A 21,903-nucleotide genomic window follows, 5' to 3' on the forward strand; every position below is an offset into this window, starting at 1 on the left:
CGGTCCAGCCACTGATGGCAGCGATGGAGGTATGACCCAATGTGACCAGGGTATGCAGAAGTGCATAACAGGAGCCCCAGGGAAGTCCAGCCGGTAGTAGATGTAGGGTGCCCAAATGCAGAATTGCTGTAAGCATACGTGACACAGGAAGGTCCTGTGGCCACATGTGGTGCCACATGTCGGAGGGTTGCTGGAGAGGCAACCACGCAGGGGTGTGCAACCACGCATTGGGGGCTTCGCAGGGCACAGCTCGGCAGAAGGCACTGTGTGTTTTGTGATGTTCCTCACCTGAAAACAGTGCAAAAGAATGAGGTATGTGGCGTTTCAGGGAGGAATGAACTGGATGAGATGAGCAGTATGTTAGGTCCCACAGAACGATACAGAAGAATCCCGACTAGGATGGGTCATTGGCAGGTGTAACCAGAGTAGAAAATGGTTGAGTGAAAGGCCTGGAGGTGGCAGCACCAGAGGTGGACATGGCTGTAGCAGACGTGCCAGTGACGGGTGTGCTGATGGCACGTGGTCAGGATTAAGGACAGGCCGTTAGTCGAGGAGCAGCATGGACTGTGCGGTGTGTGAATGAACACTGAACATTTGAAAAGTAGGCAGGACAGATGAGCCCCCAGTGTCAAGGAAGATGCCTTGGAATGTCAAGTATGCACCAGAGCACAAAAAAGGTTGGAATAGGCAGCAAGGTGGTCCTGCAATCGAGTATAGAACAGTGTAGCTTCTGGGCAGGTTAACAACTGTAAGAGAAACTCGGAGATATGTTGTAGGTGCTGTATGCTAAACAGGATGTGCATCACCATGTCCAAGGGCTAAGTGCTGACAGCAGGCAGAGGCACTGAGAGTACACACATGCAGCAAAGACAATTATTATCACAATAATTATTGAGAGACCTTCTCAGTTTTGGTTATAGATAACTTGATACCAGTGTCTGAGTTTAATTTGTACAGCACTGAAGATGATCACTATGTGATCGAAAATCGATTCTGCTATCAATAAAACATCAATATTACGGCCAACACTGACCGTCCTTTTAATTTGACTGTATAATTGGCGACTGTGTCAGAAGGTGATAGCCTTGTGGCACAGTAGTTACTGATATAGCAATGTGTTTGATATAGTGATGTGTTTGTTTCATTTCGGTAAGTTATACATTGCATATAAGAGATTTTTACATGCTGTTTCATTTTATGTGTGTAATGAATATCTAGAACTGGAACTTCTATTTCATTGTTACTTGCTTGTGACTGTATATTTGAATTTCTGCAGATATTAGACTTGAACTGTTGGACGTGAATCAGTTATAGACTTGAGCAACGCTATATCTTTGTTGACATTGCTGAACATGTTATATAAATCTATAATAGAACTGATATCCTTTGAGTGGAACCGTATGGGATACCATATTCTGAAAATATTTTTATTGCTGTTTATAATAATTTTTCTGTGGTACTCTGTTTTCTACAATGAAAGTTTAACTTAAGCCATTTAAGATGAATTGCTGTAATTACATTAACAAAATTCTGTTATGCATGCAATCATAGGTCTTGAGATGTCCAAAAAAAAAAAAGGTTCTGTCCTAGCTTTATTAGTTAGTTCAACTATAGCTTTCTCTATAGATTTCCAGTTTGTCATTGGAGAAGCGTTTAACAAGATACTATCTGACAAATGTGAGTGTATTATATCGTATGGCACTATCTCATAATCTGTCAAGAACTGGAAAGTGTGTGATGGATATAATGTTGAAAGCTATTTGCTTGTATCTATTTGTTCAGGCCGCATAAAAGGCTAATGAATTAAAATTCTTAATATCAGTGGAATGCTTTTTTACATCTTCCACCTATTTTGTTCTCTAACAAAAGTGCTGCACCAACTTACTCATAGAGATAAAAAATAAGCAGGTCAGTAGTACTTGAAACTAAGGAAGGAAAATATAAGTATAATGTTCTGTTGACAGTGAAATAGAGATGGAGAATTAACTTTGATTTTATGAATATGGTGGAAGGTTTCAACTATGGCCATATAGGATGAATCACTCCAGCATTCAGCAGAGGTAATGGAAATAAATAAAAAGCTAAATGCCACACAAGGATCTGAACCTGACTTCTGTAGAAGATGAGTCAAGAGTCTTAACAACTGCACTCTGTTGTGTGGTACTTTGGTCATTGCACAAAATCTTGGCTTCCCCAATAGGAACATGGTGTAACTGTAATCAACCATTAAGGAATAAACAACTGGAAAGGGCTTTTGTTCATAGCAGTGAAAAGTAAATAATTTATATTTTTGCTTTAATAGAGTTTTCCATTTCAAATTTTGGTGCATTAGTGTGCTTGTATTTTTCCATTGGTTAAACATATCCTAGCTGGTATGAACAAAGAATGTGTCACTTAGTATTTTAAATATCCAGGAAAAAGATGCTACTAGGGCAAAACACTGACTAGAAAGCATCGGTACCTTCTGGCACTGCATTCCTTCATACTTCATGATTATGCATGACGCTGCACGGTGAACCCTGTACAGGAGCTCCTGAGAATGTGGGGGAGGAAGACACTGGGACGTCCACTGTATTCACCCTACATGAGCCTGTGTGATTATGACCTGTGCACCAAAATGAAGGAACCTCTTCGTGGTACGTGCTACAATGCAAGAGAAGTCATCATTCATGCCATAGGGTGGTCCTTGTGAGACATCAACAGAGATAGACACACTGGCAGCATATGATGCCTTCCATCTGTGTTGGGGTAGATGATCCAACCAAGAGGCGATTATATTGAGGGAACGTAATACAGTGAGCATTTTTCAGTGAAGTCTGGTATGAATTATAACAGTGTTTCCACTACAGTGGAATCTCACTCAACAAGCATCTCCCACAATGTGCAATTTGCTTAATGAACAAAACAAATTGTAAAAAAATTACTTGCTTAATGAGTGCTCTTTCACATAACGGAGTGGCAATGATTTAGTGTGACATAACCAGCAGTTTGCACATGGCAGGGGAACATTCAACAATATGAACATCTTTCATTGTCGCCAACAGCATATGAACGATGTCTTTAGTACATAGTGCAGTCTGGGCTTAGAGCTCTTTCTGCTACCATCTTAGTACAGCTTGTGATCACACATTTTTCTAAACTCGTGTTCATACAGTGTTTTTTTGTGTGCAAGTTTTAACAACCTTCAGAGAAATGTCCCCGAAGATAAAGCCACACATGAAGCCAACCATAAGAGAAACAAAATGACGTTGGAAATGAAATGTAACGTCATTGAAAAACACGAATGTAGTTTGAGCGTTGCTGATTTGGCATACGCATACAATTGCTCTAAATCAACTATTTGCGCTATCCTCAAGAACGAGGACAAGATTAAGGAGATAGATGCTTCAAAGGAAATGACAAGAGTATCTAAACAACTGTTTTTTATTCTGGATGATGTCGGAAGGTTGCTCCTTATATGGATAGATGAAAATCAATTGCAAGGCAACACCATTAACAGGAACATCATTTGTGAGAAAGTGAGAATGGTTTTTGCCAACCTTGTTAACAAAATGCCAGGATTATCATGGGCCGAAGAAGTGTTTAAGGGAAGCCATGCTTTGAGAAGTTTAAGAGAAGAACTGGCATCCACAGTGTTGTGAGGCATGATGAAGCAGCTAGCTCTGACACAAAGGCAGCAGAGAACTTCTTCAGCAACTTCAAGATGCTCATAAATTCAGAAGGTTATCTATTGCAACAAGTTTTTAATTGTGACCAAATGGGTCTATTCTGGAAAAAGATTCCAAGGCGTACCTTTATAACAGCAGAGGAGAATGCATTGCTCAGCCACAAGCCAATAAAAGACTGTCTCACACTGCTATTCTGTGCCAATGCAAGTAGTGATTTGAAAATTAAACCACTGCTTTTTACCATTCAGAAACTCCACGAGCCTTCAAGAAGTGTAAAGCCCAGAAGAGCAGGTTAAATGTGATATGGAGGTCCAACAACAAGGCTTGGGTGACACCTAATCTTTCTTGTGATTGGTTCAGTGAAGTGTTTGTTCCTTTGGTGAAAAAATATTTGCTTGAGATGAATCTGCCACTTCATGTCTTGTTTGTTATGGACAATGCTCTTGCCCATTCTCAGGCATACAAGAACACCTCTTTGGAGAATTTCAGTTCATTAAGATCCAATTTTTGCCTCCCAACACCACTCCCCATTACTCCAGCCTTAAGATGAGCAGATTATTTCTAACTTTAAGAAGCTCTGCACTAAAGCATTCTTTGAGCATTGTTACCTGCCTCAAGAGGATTGAAGAGGCATCGGAAGTGGTTACCAAGAGAACTCTCACTTCTGCTTGGAGGAAGCTTTGTCAGAATTCTTTGTCAAATGTGACTCTGAGGCATTTTAGTCAGTACCTGTGGAGCCTGTAGCATGGAGCCAAGAGCATGGTACTAGATGTGTATAAGAGTGATGTCAATGAACTTGTGGAATATCGCAGCCAAGAAATGACCACCAAAGAGATTAATGAGTTGCAGTGTGTTCCACAGCAGGAAGCTGTGGAAAGAAGTTCGGAGGGGGAGGAGGTAACAGCAAAGCTTCTGGCACAATAAGAGAAATGCTAAAGGCATAGGAATTGATTGCATCACACATTGAAAATCATCATCCCAATAAAGCAGTGGTTATGCGCGCTACAAATTTATTTACAATAATGCTGTGCTGCAGTTTCGCCAAGTGTTGAAGCATCGACAGAAACAAATGACTATAGATAGCTTCTTAGTAAAAAAGAATAAGGTATGTTTCCTGAATAATACTCTATGTATAATTTTCTTTTGATAAATGGCATGAATAAGACAAAACTTTTAGTACTTTTACTGTGTGGAACGCATTATCGTATTTTACATTAATTTATATAGGATAAATTATTTACCTTAAGAGTTCCCAGAATGAGATTTTCACTCTGCAGCAGAGTGTGTGCTGATATGAAACTTCCTGGCAGATTAAAACTGTGTGCCCGACCGAGACTCGAACTCGGGACCTTTGCCTTTCGCGGGCAAGTGCTCTACCATCTGAGCTACCGAAGCACGACTCACGCCCGGTGCTCACAGCTTTACTTCTGCCAGTATCTCGTCTCCTACCTTCCAAACTTTACAGAAGCTCTCCTGCGCAGAAGTAAAGCTGTGAGTACCGGGCGTGAGTCGTGCTTCGGTAGCTCAGATGGTAGAGCACTTGCCCGCGAAAGGCAAAGGTCCCGAGTTCGAGTCTCGGTCGGGCACACAGTTTTAATCTGCCAGGAACTTTCATATCTTAACAGTTGTTTTGCACTATGAGTAAGATTCTGAAATGAATTATGCGAGGTTCCACTGTACTTTTTATCCAACCCCTGTATTTTTTCAACAATATGAAACTCACCACATAGAGGAGGCATTGAGAGGCAGGCAGGCAGTCTTAGTTCAGGTTGCTAAATTATTAGCTATCAGATTAGGTCCTTCATTAGACGTACCTTCATTTTATCGTTGTTCTATCTCGGATTTTCCATTATTTTATATTGTTTTTTCTCCATGTAAATATAGGGTGATCATATTTCTGCGGTTACTTGCTTAATTTTGATTGTGCCTTAATGTTAGCTGTCACTTTGTTTTTATAATCAGTTCTAATTTTGTCTTACATAGCTAATAAAATTGTGTGTTGCAGTATTATGGCATCCCTCAACACTATGGACTTTTCTACGCAATGGGTGCAGCGCTTATGATGGAAGGAGTTCTGAGTGCATGCTACCACGTTTGCCCCAACCATTCAAATTTTCAGTTTGGTATTGTTATTAATATTTATTTATATTAAATTCCCACTTAAAGTGACAGTAGCATATGTTAAACTATCAAAGGTGTAGGTAGACTGGCCAGTCCATACCTTCAGGAAGCCCAACTTCCAGAACTGCCAGTAAAATTCACATAAATAAATGAAATAGTATTCCTTCCTTTTAGATACTATGGTTTTAATATAGGTTTTGTTCTTGTAAAGTCTGTGGATTTTAAAGACAAAATACATTTTTGTTTAATATAATATGGTTAAACTTGTAGTATGTAAGTGAACTGTGGTTTTCAAGCAGGATAAATGTGTCTGAGGGGGAGGGAAATTATAGTGTTTTTATAGTATAATAACTTATTTTTATTGGTCCTCTTGTTTATAAATGCATCTTGTGCATAAGACATTGGAGAAATTAATTTTTACACACACACACACACACACAGGTAAAAGTGATACAGTAATACATTATGTAACTTACGTTGCTATGCACACATATTTAAATTACAAGTAATTTTCATTTATATAACATACATCAAAAATTTAAATGTTCTTCAAGGGAGCAAAAGCAGTAATGCTGTATGTCTTTAATTTTTTTCCAAATGTTTTGACCTTGGTATTTGCTTTTATATTTTTGGAAAGTATCTTATAAAGATTAATGCTCATGTGGAAAGTAGCTTTTTGGCTCAGGAGTGTGTTGATTTGAGTCAAATATAAGTTTTGTTTTGCCTGGTGTAGTGATTATAACTATCACTGTTTGACAATGTACTGTCCTTAACTATTTACATTTATTTTTAAGAATTTAAGAGTTTCCATACTGTAGATGCATGGTAACGTGGAATACCAGTGATATCAAAAAAACAGTGCTTCACATTATTCTAATGGCCTCAGTGTGGTGATAGCCCAAAATGTGACCCATATTTAAGACTGGAAGGAAAGTAGGTGTGATATGCACTCTCACCTACAGCAGATCCATCTGTGGAGCACAGAAACAAATTACAGAAAACAGCATTTACACTAGCTTTCAAGCACTAGCTCTTTTTCTAACAAAAGTGCACACATTCACACACAAAACCACACAGACATTCAAACACATACTCCCATGGCCAAGGTAAGAGTCCTGTTGTAGCTACAGGACTGTGTGTTGAGGTGTCTGTGTGGTTGTGTGGGTGAATGTGTGTACTTTTGTTAGAAAAAGAGTTAGTGTGAATGTCGTTGTCTGTTAAGAGTTTCTGTGCTCCAAGCATTGGTCCACTATAGCTGAGTGATTGCCTTTCCCTTTCATCATAAGCTTATCATGGTAAGGTGTAATTCATTTGTATTAATAAAACACTTACGTTAATAGGAGTTTCCATTATTTTATTGAACACTACAGTAAACATAGAGAAATTAATCAGCAACGATATATTCTCTCACATTATCTAAGAGAATTTGACATGTTCATGTAGTTTAGCAGTTGGAACATGCAGAAACCTACTCATTCATATTTAAAGATGTTTTCAAGCCTGGTTTGAGACGTATTTTTATCCATAAAGGAATTTTCTTAATAGTTTTTCAATAAGGAAAGGTCAGCATTTGAAGGTGCCAGATGGAAAAGAATAAGTACATAAGGGATGACTTCCCAAACAAACTCCTCAATAGTTTTCTTTGTGAAATCAGCAGAGTGCATTGTCATGTAGTAGCAACACTCCATGCACTTCTGTTGGTAATTTTTTCTTACATTTCAACTGAAATGTTTCTCAGTTGTTGGCAACAAATGCCAGCTGCAATGGACACACCCTTGTGCAGGAATTTGTGGTGCACAACAGTGTCTGTGTGCCACTGGGTGCAAAATATTATCTGTTCACACTGTTCTTTGCTCAAGGAGATGTCTTTTGCTAGGGCTCAGTCCATAATTTCTTTTAAGACATTAATATAAAGGCACCATAATTCATCACCAGTAACAATATTGCATAGGAATGCTCAGTGAGTGAACTGATAGTCAAACAAAAATGCCCCTTTGATTTTTTATTGCTTTGAATCAGACCTGGTATTAGTCCCACACCCAACATCTGAATCTCTGTCAATTATTGAGACTTCGTGTAAGTGGAAATCATTCGTGCCAGAAGTATCTTTCTTGAAACAGGAAAATCCTTTTCTGAAGTGATTTACATTTCCCCCACACTTGACACGAATGTTTCAAGCTGCCTCTGCTGCCTTCATCCTTATGTCAAAGCAAAGTAAACATTATGTTGCAAATGTTAGACTTTTTACCAGTTGTGATTCTATTTAATGAAGCTCAAACAGTGTCCAAAAGATTGGAGTATGCAAAATCCAATTTGAAACTGCAAGACAAATACTAGTAGAACTTCAAATAAGAAAATGACAGTTGATAAATTTACCCATAGAAACCTACACTAATTGTGTAACTGCATGGTGTCCACATCGTTTAACACAGTTATTTCATAAGGAAAATTGATTTACTGTAAGAAACAATTTCATTTTACCAATGGGAGAGCAGTAACATGCTCAAGGTGCACCATGTCATATTCACCTGGCCAGGTGGTAGCAAGTGGCAAGGAAACTCTCAAACATAAACTCTCCTGATCTTATCATAGACACGAGTTCTGTCATGGAAGGTTTTGCTGTTACTGATGTGTTAGAAAGAGAAGTAAGTTATCTTTGAGGTTCCATAAGATTGTTACCTTTGGCAGACAATTGAAATGCGGTTGAAATAATAATGGAACAAATGAACTTGAACTCACAACTTTGCATCTACATTACATGACATTTACCACTGAACCACAAGCAGAAACAGCTCTTTAACAGTTCAAATGGAAGACATCACCACCTCGAGACATGTTCTGCAACATACAGTGTTGCCAGATTGTGCAGATGGCCAGACTTAGAATTCTGAGGGGTGGGGAGTATCATTGACCACTTAAGTGAATAACTCAGACTTGTTCTCTGCAATAGCTGGCCAGTAGCCATGTTTTATGTGAAAGTGATATTTCAGTACTTTTGACAGACACCTCTGATGATATGTGACACTGTACTAGCTTTCCAAACTAATAATTTCATCCCTGGGAAAAGGTGGAGACTAGGTTGTGGGACGAGTTAAAATAAAGAGGTCACTTGGACCCCAGCATGAAAGGGACCCTATCTGTTAAAAGAGTATGAGGGGAGACAAGGATCTTTGTCTTCTCCAGACATCACTTATGGTTTCCATACTGGTGAAGGCTGCAACATTTACCAATTCGAACTGTGGTGCCAGGGCTCTCAAAAAAATTAGAGACCGCGTCTCCTTTCCTTTTCATAATCAACAGCTAAATGACAACAAAAGATACTCCAAGATAAAATCTGTAGGTTGCATATTTAGCTGCCAGCATAATATTTATTGACAATTTATCACATCAAACTGTACTAAAAAATGACACATTTTGGAGAGATCTGTAATGTGGTGTATTTTAGTAAACACATGCATGAAACAGTAATACTCTGGGGCATCATGGGTCCTGTGCTGTGACTGACCGGCAGAAGCCAATTTATCAACCCCCATGTTTATTTAAGTACTTAGGAAACTAACATGCCAGACTTGTTGATTTTCTTACTTACACTTGGATGTTACAAAAATGTGCAGTTCAAGTGGTACACTGCATTCATGATCTTGGCTAAATGCCTCATTTTAGTACAATTTGTTGTGCAAAAGTGACAACAAATGTGACACTGACGGACGAACATGCTACCGCACATTGCTCTGTTGAAATTACGTGTATAACCCAATCAGGATCTGAGCATTGCTTTTGTTCTTGATTGATGTTTAGACCAGGTTTGAGTGCACCATTTTACCCTAAGCTCAATTTTCTAAATTCTTGCCTAATACATTACACACTGAATCCATATTGTGCTGTTTTCATACTTGCTGTATGCTGCAATTATTCGCAAGAAAATAAAACTTGCAATAACTCGGGCACAAAGTACTCACAAAAAGAAACTTGTTAATAATACACTTTATCTTGCAAAAGCAGTCAACAAGCAAGGGAATTCTTAGCAACTAAACGTAACAGGTCTGGTTCACACATTTAGTTCCTCTAATCATTTTTTAAACTCTCATTAGTGGGTGCCACACCTGTTACCCCATATTCTAGTGCACTCTAGTGAGAATTTACAATTGTAGCATGTCTTGCCTAGACAAAATGCGGTCCGGTGCAGTCTTGATAAAAACAGCATCCCCTGGGCAGTCACGGGTCTTGCTCGCTGGTAAGCAGCTGGGGGATGTTTCAGTTAATATCACGCCCCATAAAAGCTTAAATATGGTCCAGGGCATTATTTTCCACAGGGATCTCCTTTTACAGTCCGATGACGAGCTGCGCGCCAACTTAGAGCGACGAGGTGTCCATTTCGTCCAGCACGTCCACCGGGGTCCGAGGGATCATCAAGTTGCCACCGGTGCATTCCTCTTGGCCTTCGAGGGTGACACATTACCTGAGAAGGTCAAGGTGATGGTGTACCGTTATGATGTCAAGCCATATATCCCTCCCCCGATGCGATGCTTCAAGTTTTGGAAGTTTGGCCATATGTCTTTACGCTGTGCTTCCAGCCTCGTATTTCGCGATTATGGTCGACCGTCCCATCCTGATACTCCCTGTGCCCCGCCTCAAGTCTGTGTCAACTGCGGAGAGCACCATCCCCCTTGCTCGCTGAACTGTCCGATTCTGCAGAAGGAAAGGAAAATATTGGAAATCAAGACCCTGGACCGACTGACCTACACGGAGGCTAAATGGAAATTTGACAGGCTTCATCCTGTGCGCATGACGTCTTCTTATGCCGCCACTGTCACTCCTGCTACAGTTACATCAGCTGCAACACATCCAGTCAGCTCTGAGAGTCGAAGGACCATACCTGCCCCCTTGATTGTGGGGGCCACTTCACTCCCTGTTGCTCCTGCTCCATCTACTTCAGGAGCAACACCCCCCAACCATCGGGGACATCAGTTCCCCCTTCCCTGCCGGAGAAGTGTAAGACTTCTTCGGCTCCTCTCGCCAGGAAGGGGTCCCTTAGGGACCTCCCTTCGCAAGTTCCGACCGGTTTAAAAGTGGACACCTACAAGTGGCTCAAACAACCACCCGTCGCTGGTCGTAGGGCCTCACGGTCATCGTCCATCCCTGAGACTGACCCAGTGAAGCCCTCCCAGCCTGAACCACTGAAGGCACAGCGAGATAAGCTGAAAAAGAAAAAGGTTCCCAGAATCCTGACATTGCGGTGGCACCCGTCCCACCGGTTCCTACAAGCTCAGTGTCTGGGGATGAGGTCGAGATTCTGGCATCTGCTGAAGACCTGGATCTCGCCGGTCCCTCATACACCATGGATGTCACTCGTGCTGGTACTGAATCGGTGGCAGTGAGTGAACAAGCAGCGTAAACTGCTTTCCCAGTCCCTTCACGCCTTTCTGAGCTATGGACCATATCGTCCTCCAGTGGAACTGCAGTGGTTTCTTCCATCATCTAGCTGAGCTCCGACAACTTATCAGCCTTCACCCTTTCTTCTGCATTGCTCTTCAGGAAACTTGGTTTCCAGTGATGCCAACCCCCACTCTCCGTGGCTATCGGGGTTATTATAAGAACCGGGCAGCTTATGAAAGGGTGTCTGGTGGCGTATGCATCTACATCCTTCACTCTCTTCACAGCGAGTCCGTCCCTCTCCAAACACCTTTAGAGGCTGTCGCTGTTCGGCTGTGGATGCCACAGGCTGTTACTGTCTGCAGTCTGTATATTCCACCGCATGGTGGTGTCCCAAGGCATGTCCTGGCTGCGCTGATCGCCCAATTGCCGCCACCTTTCTTGTTACTGGGTGACTTCAACACCCATAACCCTCTGTGGGGTGGGTCAGTGGCAACAGGTCGAGGTGCCATCATTGAGAATGTATTGGCACAGCCCGACCTCTCCCTTTTAAACAATGGTGCCTTCACACATTTCAATGTGGCGCGTGGCACGTACTCTGCCATTGACCTGTCGATCTGCAGCTCTAGCCTCTTACCGTCTGTCCAATGGAGTGTGCATGACGACCTGTGTGGCAGTGACCACTTTCCGATCCCTCTGTCACTGCCACAACGTCACTCTTCTGGGCGCCCTTGCAGATGGGCTATGAATAAGGCTGACTGGGATTTGTTCTCCTCCATTGCCGCTATTCATCCTCTTTCTAATGACGCCATTGATGCAATGGTGCACTCGGTCACTACCGGCATCGTTACTACCGCAGAATCTGCCATTCCCCTTTCTTCTGGGTCCCCTCGGCGGCGGACTGTGGCTTGGTGGTCGCCTGAGATTGCTGAGGCGATTAAAGATCGCCGGTGTGCACTCCAGTGTCACAAGCGGCATCCATCTTTAGAAAACGTAGTCGCCTTTAAACAGCTCTGTGCGCAGGCCTGCCATATCATTCGCCAACACAAGCTGGAGTGCTGGGAGCGGTATGTGTCCACAATTGGCCTCCTTGTATGTCCATCCCAGGTCTGAGCCAATATTCAACGCCTCTGTGGCTATCGGACCCCTGTCAGCGTCCCTGCACTCTCACTGAATGGAGCAGTTTGTACTGACTCCGATGTCATTGCCAACCACTTGGCAGAGCATTTTGCTCCGAGTTCCACTTCTGCGAATTACCCACTGGCCTTCCGCTCCATTAAAGAACAGATAGAACATTGGAGCCTTTCTTTTCGCACCCACCATCCTGAAACCTACAATGTTCCATTCAGTGAGCGGGAATTTCACAGTGCCCTAGCCGCTTGCCCTGATACAGGTCCTGGGCCATATCGCATCCACTGTCAGATGCTGAAACACCTTTCAGTGGACTGCAAGTGACACCTCCTCGACCTTTACAACCGTATTTTGGTCGAGGGTGAATTTCTGTCGCAATGGCGGGAAAGCATTGTCATCCCCATTTTGAAACCTGGCAAGAACCCTTTGGATGTGCCCAGCTGCCGCCCCATTAGCCTCACCAATGTTCTTTGCAAGCTGCTTGAACAGTTGGTGAGCCAACGATTGAGTTGGGTACTCAAGTCTCGGGGCCTCCTGGCTCCGTCTCAGGGTGGGTTCCAAAAAGGCCGCTCTGCCACCGACAATCTGGTGAGCCTGGAGTCCACCATCTGTACGACCTTTGCCCGCCATCAGCACCTCATTGCTGTCTTCTTTGACGTGCGGAAGGCGTACGATACGACGAGGCGCCATCACATCCTTTCTACACTTCATGATTGGATTCTTCAGGGTCCGCAGCCGATTTTCATACACAATTTTCTGTCGCATCGTACCTTCCGCTTGCAAGTCGCGGCCTCTCTTAGTTCCTGCAGAGTTCAGGAGAACGGGGTGCCACAGGGATCTGTTTTAAGTGTCTGCCTGTTTTTAATAGCAATTAACAGGCTCGCTGCGGCGGTGGGAACTTCTGTCTCAGTGTCCTTGTATGCTGACGACTTCTGCCTTTACTATAGCTCTATTGTCATTGCAGCTGCTGAACATCAGCTGCAGGGCGCTATCTGCAAGGCATAGTCTTGGGCTGTAGCGCATGGCTTCCAGTTTTCGGCAGCCAAGACCTGCGTTATGCATTTCTGCCGGCGACACACTGTTCACCCAGGGCCGCGGCTTTATCTTGACGGCGAACTTCTTGCTGTGGTGGAGTCACGTAGGTTTTTCGGTGTAGTTTTTGATGCCCGGTTGACTTGGCTGCCTCATATTCGGCAGCTTAAACAAATGTGTCGGCGGCATCTTAATGCTCTGCGATGCTTGAGCCACACCAGGTGGGGCGCCGACTGATCTACCCTCTTACGGCTCTACCAGACGTTAATCCAGTCTCGTCTGGATTATGGGAGCCTGGCTTATGGTTCAGCATCCCCTTCGGCATTGCGGGTGCTGGACCCAATCCTTCACAGTAGGATACGCCTTGTCACTGGTGCTTTCCGGACCAGCCCTGTGAACAGCTTACTTGTGGAGGCAGGTGTGCCTCCACTGCAGTTACGGCGCCACCGTTTACTGGGTGCTTATGCTGCCCATGTTTTTAGCTTGTGCAGGGATCCAAATTATCGTCTCCTGTTTCCACAATCGGTCGTCCATCTGCCAGAACGTCGGCCCAGGTCAGGTTGTACGATCGCGGTCCGTGTCAAAGAGCTTCTCTCCGGGCTTGGGGTTTTCCCTGTTCCACCTCCTTCCCAGGCCCTTTGCGCACACCCCCATGGTGTGTTCCTCGCCCTTGCCTTCAGCTCGACTTGGCACAGCACCCGAAGGACTCAGTCCCTCCGGAGGCCTTCTGCCGCCACTTTTATTCCATCCTAGCCACTTATCAGGGCTCTGGCGTTGTATACACTTAAGGTTCAATGGATGCTGGTCGGGTCGGTTATGCTCTAACTCTAGGGGACCATTACGAAGAACGGTCCTTGCCGGCTGGCTGCAGTGTTTTTACTGCTGAGCTGGTCGCCATCTTTTGTGCCCTAGAGTATATCCGATCCTGCTCAGGTGAGTCCTTCGTTATCTGTAGCGATTCCCTGAGTGATTTCCCTCGTTCTCATCTGGTGATGGCTATCCAGGAGTCCCTGCATACTCTTGCCTGTTGTGGCCGCTCTGTAGTCTTTGTGTGGACCCCCGGTCATGTCGGTATCCCGGGCAATGAACATGTTGACCGCCTGGCCAAACAGGCCACCAGTGAACCAACCCTGGACATTGGCCTCCCGGAGACTGATTTGCGAGCAGTATTACGCCGCAAAGTTTTTGCACTATGGGACGCTGAATGGTGCGGTCTGACCACCCCTAACAAACTCCATGCCATCAAGGAGACGACGACTGTGTGGCGGTCATGCCTGCGAGCCACTCGCAGGGACTCAGTAGTCCTTTGCCGGCTCCACATTGGCCACACCCGCTTGACACACAGCTTTATACTGCAGCATGAGGACCCACCTCTGTGTCGATGCGGGTCGGCTTTGATGGTGTTCCACATTTTGTTGGACTGTCCACTTTTAAGTGTGCTCAGGCAGACGTTTGCACTTCCTGGCACGCTCCCTGCCCTTTTAACAGATGACTCTGCCATGGTGGACTTAGTTTTGCGTTTTATCGGGCAGGGGGTTTTTGTCATTTAATCTGAGTGTTTTTTTGTGTCGATTCTGGCCTTTGGCCTACGATTTTAAACTGAGTTTTTAATGTGTTCTTGGTGGTTGGCTTTTCCTTTTTTTCTCTATGGTCGGCCAACCACCATCACACTCTGTGTGATTTTAATTTGTTTTGTCTGATCTCTGTCTGAGTATTTCTTGTCCTGTGTCGTCTGCCGTCTTTTCTGGTGTTTGTTTTTTATTCTCTGTGGGTGGTTTTAGTTTTTTGGAAAAAGGGACCGATGACCGTAGCAGTCTGGTCCCTTTAATCCCACAAACCAACCAACCAACCATCTACGGGGTGGTAGGATCCATCTTCTTGGTTGCCAGGAGAAGCTTGATCCACACCTGAGGCATCTCGGGTTCTTTTCATGGCTTGGAAGAAGGGAGTGATGTTACGGACAAATGTAGAGAAGCTAGTGGTGAACAGTTAACAGTTCTTTACTAATCCACTGAATCTGAACAATCATTCGGGTGTGCCTTCATCTCCGATATGGTTTGGTGTTGATTGTTAATATTCCCAAGGTAGTTGCAGCGTGCAGTGTACACGTTCTACCGGGAAGATGGTGCCCTGAACTCGTGTGGCAGGCACGCTCAGAACTTAATCGACAGAGGTGGCCAAGGAATGATGTGGCCCCAATCCAAATACAAGATAGTCAGCAGCATTTTGTAACTTGCATCGTGTCTCAGCAGTGCCAAGAGTCTAACTATGGATTGAAGGCTGAAGAGCAGTTGTGGATGGGTGATGTATCCCAGCAGCAGAGTGTTGGCTACCAAGTCCTGGGCGTTAGGTGTTCAGTTAGTGGATTGCAATCTGGCAGTGGTGGTGTCAGCATAGTTACAGTGTCAACTGCAAAACTATGTCGGTAGAACTCATGGTGATAACTTACTTATGGCAGGTGCCGTGCCCTGGTGTGTGGCAGTGTGTTAAACTGAAGAAGCTTTTGTCCCAGGTTATTGACACACGTAAGTTTTATGATATAGAAGTGGCTGCTTCTGTTAAGTCACAGAATTGGCAAGGGTGTCGACCAGCATCTGCCAGTGCTTGGGGTCTCAGTGCTCTGTTCACGCCTGTGAGGTGTCTATTCCACTACATCTGTAATCCATTATTGAGGTGTATTTTTTAACATATCTTTTGGGGCAACCACACCTCACAAACTTTAAATGTGAGGTGCATCTAGTCTACCCTCATTCTCACTACAGGTTGGTCTCTCTCATGCTGAGGTCTCGGAGACCTGTAATTATATTTTCACTGATAAAGTGTATTAAATTTGTAAACCATTTGACATGGTAACTAGCTTTCATTCTGTAATGACAATGGTATTAGACCATATCTTTATAGCAGTCATGCTTGATATGATAATTTGTTAGTTGCAGAAACAGAGACTACTGTGTAATAGGTGTAAAACAAAGCATAGGGCTATAGATAGAGAGATACTGAATAAAATGTATTTGGCTGTCAAAAGAGCAATGGGTAAAGACTTTAGTGACTATCGCAGCAGAATATTGTCAAATGATATTTCACAAAAGTCAAAGAAATTCTGGTCATATGTATAGGCTGTTAGTGGCACCAAAGTTAGTATCCATATCCTAGCAAATCAGACAGGAACTGAAGTTCAGGGTAGCAAAGCAAAAGCTGAAATGCCTAACTCCATCCTGAAATGTTCCTTTACAAAGGAAAACCCAGGGGAACTGTCCCAATTTAATCCTCGTACCACTGAAAAGATGAGTGAAATCAGTATTAGTGTCAGTGGTGTTGAGAAAGAACTGAAATCGTTAAAATTCAACAAAGCTCCAGAGCCTGACGGAATTCCTGTAAGATTTTATACTGAATTTGCAGCTGAATGAGCCCTTCTTCTAACTATAATTTATCGAAGATCCTTGTAAAAAAAAAAAAAATTAAAAAAAAAATAAAAAAAAAAGTGATCCACGAAACTACCATCCAATGTCCATTGTTGTAGAATCTTAGAACATATCCCGAGCTCAAACATAATGAGCTATCTTGAACAACATGACCTCCTCAAGACCAACCAGCACGTATTCCGAAAACATTGATCGTGCGAAACTCAATTCTCACTTTTCTCACATGACATACTGAAAGCTTTGGATCAAGGCAGTCAAGTAGATGCAGTATTTTTTGATTTCCGAAAAGCATTTGACTCAATACCACACCTATATTTACTTTCAAAAGTTTGGTCATATGGGGTATCAATGAAACTTGTGAGTAGGCTGAGGAATTTTTGGTAGGGAGGACACAGCATGTTATCTTGGATGGAGTGTCATCATCAGATGTAGACATAACTGTGGGTGTGCCCCAGGGAAGTGTGTTGGGAGCCTTGCTGTTCATGTTGTAGATTAATGATCTTGCAGACAATATTAATAATAATTTCAGACTTTTTGCAGATGGTGCAGTTATCTATAATGAAGTACTGCCTGACAGAAGCTGCATAAATATTCAGTCAGACCTTGATATGATTTCAAAGTGGTGCGAAGATTGGCAGTTTGCTTTAAATGTTCAAAAATGTAAAACTGTGCATTTCACAAAAAGAAAAAAAAAGTAGTATCCTATAATTACGATATCAGTGAGTCACAGTTGGAAACGGCCAACTCATACTAATAGCCAGGTGTAACACTTTGTAGGGATATAAAATGGTGTATAAAGCAGGTGGTAGACTTTGGTTTATTGGTAGAAGACTGGGAAAGGGCAATCACTCTACAAAGGAGGCTGCTTACAAATCACTTACGTGACCCGTCCTAGAATATTTCTCAAATGGATCTCGTACCAAATAGAACAAACAGGAGGTTTTGAATGTATGCAGAGGACGGCAGAATGAATGGTACAAAGTTTGTTTCATCCACAGTAGAGTGTTCAGAAATGCTAAAGAAATTGAATTGGAAAACTCTTGAAGATAGATGTAAATTGTCATGAGGAAGTCTACTAACAAAGTCTCAAGAACCAGCTTTAGATGAAGAAGCTGTAAATTTACTACATCCCCACATATATTGCTGACTTAGGGATCATCAGGGCAAGATTATAATAATTACAGCATACACAGAAGCACTCAGACAATCATTCTTCACACACTCCATATGGAAATGGAACAGAAAGAAACACAGATAACTGGGACATACACTCTGCCATGCACTTCATGGTGGTTTGTGGAGTATAGATGTAGATGTAGAGTCTAAAGTTGATTACATTATTCAAACTAAATAATTATGTAATTTTTGTTTTATGTTCACAGATACAAGTTTTATGTACGTGATTGCAATGCTTTGCATGCTAAAGATATACCAGACCCGCCACCCAGACATAAATGCTAGTGCTTATTCAACATTTGGCGTTTTGGCTTGTGTCATCTTGATTGGCATGGCTGGTGTGCTAAAAGGCGGAGTGTATTTCTGGATTGGATTCACGTGTTTACATCTGATTACGTGCTTGGTGCTTAGTGTACAGATTTACTACATGGGTCGCTGGACATTGGGTATGTTGATATACTTTCATATTTTGTTAATATTTGTGTCACTTTTATTAAATACATTACACAATTAGTAACAGGCATGATTTGTACATAGTAAATTAAGCTGTTATTATAACTACACTGGAGCACCAAGGAAATTGGTATAGGGATGCATATTCACATATAGAGATATGTAAACAGGCAGACTATGGCACTGCTGTTGGCAACGCCTATATAAGACAAGTGTCTGGTGCAGTTGTTAGATATGTTACTGCTGCTACAATGGCAGGTTATCAAGATTTAAGTGAGTTTGGACGTGGCATTATAATCAGTGCATGAGCGATAAAGCACAGCATCTCTGAGGTAGCGATGAAGTGAGGATTTTCCCGAACGACCATTTCACGAGTGTACCGTGAATATCAGGAATTGTGTAAAACATCAAATTCTGACATCGCTGCAGCCGGAAAAAAATCCTGCAAGAATGGGACCAACGACAACTGAAGAGAATTGCTCAATGTGACAGAAGTGCAACCCTTCCGAAGATTGCTGCAGATTTCAGTGCTGGGCCATCAACAAGTGTCAACATGCAAACTATTCAACGAAACATCATCAGTATGGGCTTTAGGAGCCGAATGCCCACTCGTACATCCTTTATGACTGCACAACACAAAGCTTTGCCCCTCGCCTGAGCCTGCCAACATCGACATTGGATTGTTGATGACTGGAAATGTGTTGCTTGGCCGGACAAGTTTCATTGCAAATTGTATTGAGCAGATGAATGTGTACAGGTATGGAGACAACCTCAAGAATACATGGACCCTGCATGGCAACAGAGGCTGTTCAAGCTGATGGAGGCCCTGTAATTTTTTGGGGCATGTGCAGTTGGAGTGATATGAGACCCTTGATACAGCTAGACATGACTCTGACAGGTGACATGTAAAGAAGCATCCTGTCTGATTATCTGCATCCATTCATGTCTGTTGTGCATTCCGGCGGACTTGGCCTATTCCAACAGGACAATGCAACACCCCAACACATCCAGAATTGCTACGAAGTGGCTCCAGGAATACTCTTCTGAGTTTAAACACTTCCACTGGCCACCAAACTCCCCAAACATGAACATTATTGTGCATATCTGGGATGCTTTGCAACATGCTGTTCAGAAGAGATTTCCACCGCCTCATACTCTTATGGATTTATGGACAGCACTGCAGGATTCGTGGTGTCAGTTCCCTGCAGTGCTACTCCAGACATTAGTTGAGTCCATGCCACGTCGTGTTGCAGCACTTCTGCATGCTTTTGGGGCCCCTATATGATATTAGGCGTGTGTACCAGTTTCTTTGGCTCTTCAGTGTAAAATGTTCAAATTTTTAAATGGAGAGCAAATATAAATAATAGTTCCACAAAATTTTGTTTTGTTAATTGTAGGTATCGTAGGAAACTAATAAAGATGAAGAAAACTGAGTAAATCTTGAATGACAGATTATTAAGATCAGGAAGAGAGACTAAGAAACTGACATGCAGAATAAAATCATGGATATAAATGTGGCAGCAGTTATTGTGAATAGCTGACACCATCTTCTGAGACAGTTTTCTCATTGCCCCCCTTTCCCTCCTGTCCTCTTGCTGTTGTAGTTTAAATTGATTCCATAAAAGACGGGGATGACTGAAAATATTTTACTGCCTTCATTAGGTATGAATTTCCCATATGATAATAACAGGCATGATACGAATAACATCTCTCTCCACAGGCCAAATTAATTTTGACAAAAAGAATGTTATTCTACCTTTTTGTAGAGTATACACTGTGTTGATCGCATGTCATAAGTTTGAACTGTTCCTATGTAGATCATGAACCCAGAAACCTGCCTTTAGCAAGCGGCTCTCTGCTTGAGCACACCTTAGATCATCCCAAAGATTCATCTAGCCCAGGCTTCTCCCTAGTCCTGCCAAATTTGTAAAATATTCTGTCTCAATGCTGTGAGTTTTTTTATGCTGGGTGTGAAGAGGAATTTAATATTGAATGAGAAGAAGTCATGCATTCTCACACATTACACAGGGGACATCTTTTAATCATTTGGAAAGTTATGGTGCCAAGTAAGAAGTCAGATGAAGATTCTGGTCCAGTATGTACAAAATGTCATAGTGCTCAGACGATAAAGGTAAAAAGAAACATAACAGAAGACCTCCACAAAGCTCCAGGCTTTGTGCAGCAGAAGAAAAAAAAACTGCAGTGAAAAGCCAACCATAACAAAATCTAAGGCCATAACATATGATGTTCATCCAAACATAATTAAACACGTTGAGACTTTTAAATCATAAGATAGACTAAAAAATCTGAAAATGACATCACCAAGGATACCTGAAAGAAGGGTGTCAGAAAAGTGATGAATTAAGTGTCCAAAGATAATCTTACGAATCCCGACACACCTGGAAGTGCTGTGAGTAGGTGAAACAATACCTGTACCAACAAATTCTCACTTTGGCATCATATAACATAGAACTACATCAGAAAACACTCAAAATGAGCACAAGATTAATTACTACAAAAACTGCAGATCAATTCTAGCTGAAATCAGTGTTCAAAAACTGTAACAACAGAGATTCAGTTATGACAGGGTGCATGGCTATGAGAGCACATGGATGGCAATGGGTGGTAGTGGATGGCATCTGCACCAAGTAAGTGAAGTTCGAAGGGCATCGACCACCACCAGCCACATACTTATGTGAAAAGGACCCACGGTGAGAAACATTGGAAAAGTAGTAGCAGGTGCATTCGATGTTGTCATCGATGACAGGCCATTGATGTGCCATTGGCCCAGCATCTTCATCCATGCCATCCCCCAATATGAAGCATGAAGGGGTTGGAGAATACAACACAGAAGGGGTGGAATGAAGACTCATCATTCAGAGCTCTATGTGGCAAACATTAAGATGCCTTTTGTGGTATTGAGATGGTAAGCACATTGTGGAATGATTGTGAAAGACCGTGTTGGCCCAGGTGGAAAAATACTCTGGCCACCGTACCTGTACTACAGACAAACCTTTCCACAGGATTGGGTCACAGGACATTGTTGTGGCTGCCTCACTCATGGTCAACAAGAACTTATCAAGCATTTGCTGATTTCTGATGGTCCAGAACAAAAGAATTTTTTTCATTGTGATTGCAGTCTGCATGGGGACCAAGAGGGAGGCGGATGATGGAGCGTTTGTGGGCGGTAGGGTGAAAGTGATTTTCATAATGATACACACTTAAAGCCAATGCCCATTGTTGCGTACACTGCACTGTCTTTTCCAGGAATTTATAATAGTGCCCAAACAATGAAATTGAGGATTTTTGGTCAGTCAAGAGGTGGAATTTGCAGCCATACAAATTCACACAAAATGTTTTGACCTCGTAAATGATCACTGAAGCCCTTCCTCACTTTGCAGGTAGCTGAGCTGTGCCACAGTCAACATTTTGAAGGCAAAGACAACTGGCTATTCAGAATCATCCAACAACTTATAGGACAAAACAGCCACAATTCCATGTTAGGATGCATTCATCACAGGTATCAG

General features: G+C 42.7%; 1 protein-coding gene across 1 annotated transcript in view; it reads left to right on the forward strand.

Annotated features, from left to right (window-relative positions):
* Positions 1-21,903, forward strand: part of LOC124712564 (SID1 transmembrane family member 1-like) — a 123,078-nt gene that overhangs the window by 50,013 nt on the left and 51,162 nt on the right. Inside the window, exons 10-11 of the mRNA XM_047242878.1 lie at positions 5,674-5,791; positions 18,130-18,369. Coding sequence (XP_047098834.1) covers positions 5,674-5,791; positions 18,130-18,369 — 358 coding nt within the window. The remainder of the gene's footprint in view (positions 1-5,673; positions 5,792-18,129; positions 18,370-21,903) is intronic.

This window comes from Schistocerca piceifrons, chromosome 8 (assembly GCF_021461385.2).
Source record: "Schistocerca piceifrons isolate TAMUIC-IGC-003096 chromosome 8, iqSchPice1.1, whole genome shotgun sequence".
Lineage (NCBI taxonomy): Eukaryota > Metazoa > Arthropoda > Insecta > Orthoptera > Acrididae > Schistocerca > Schistocerca piceifrons.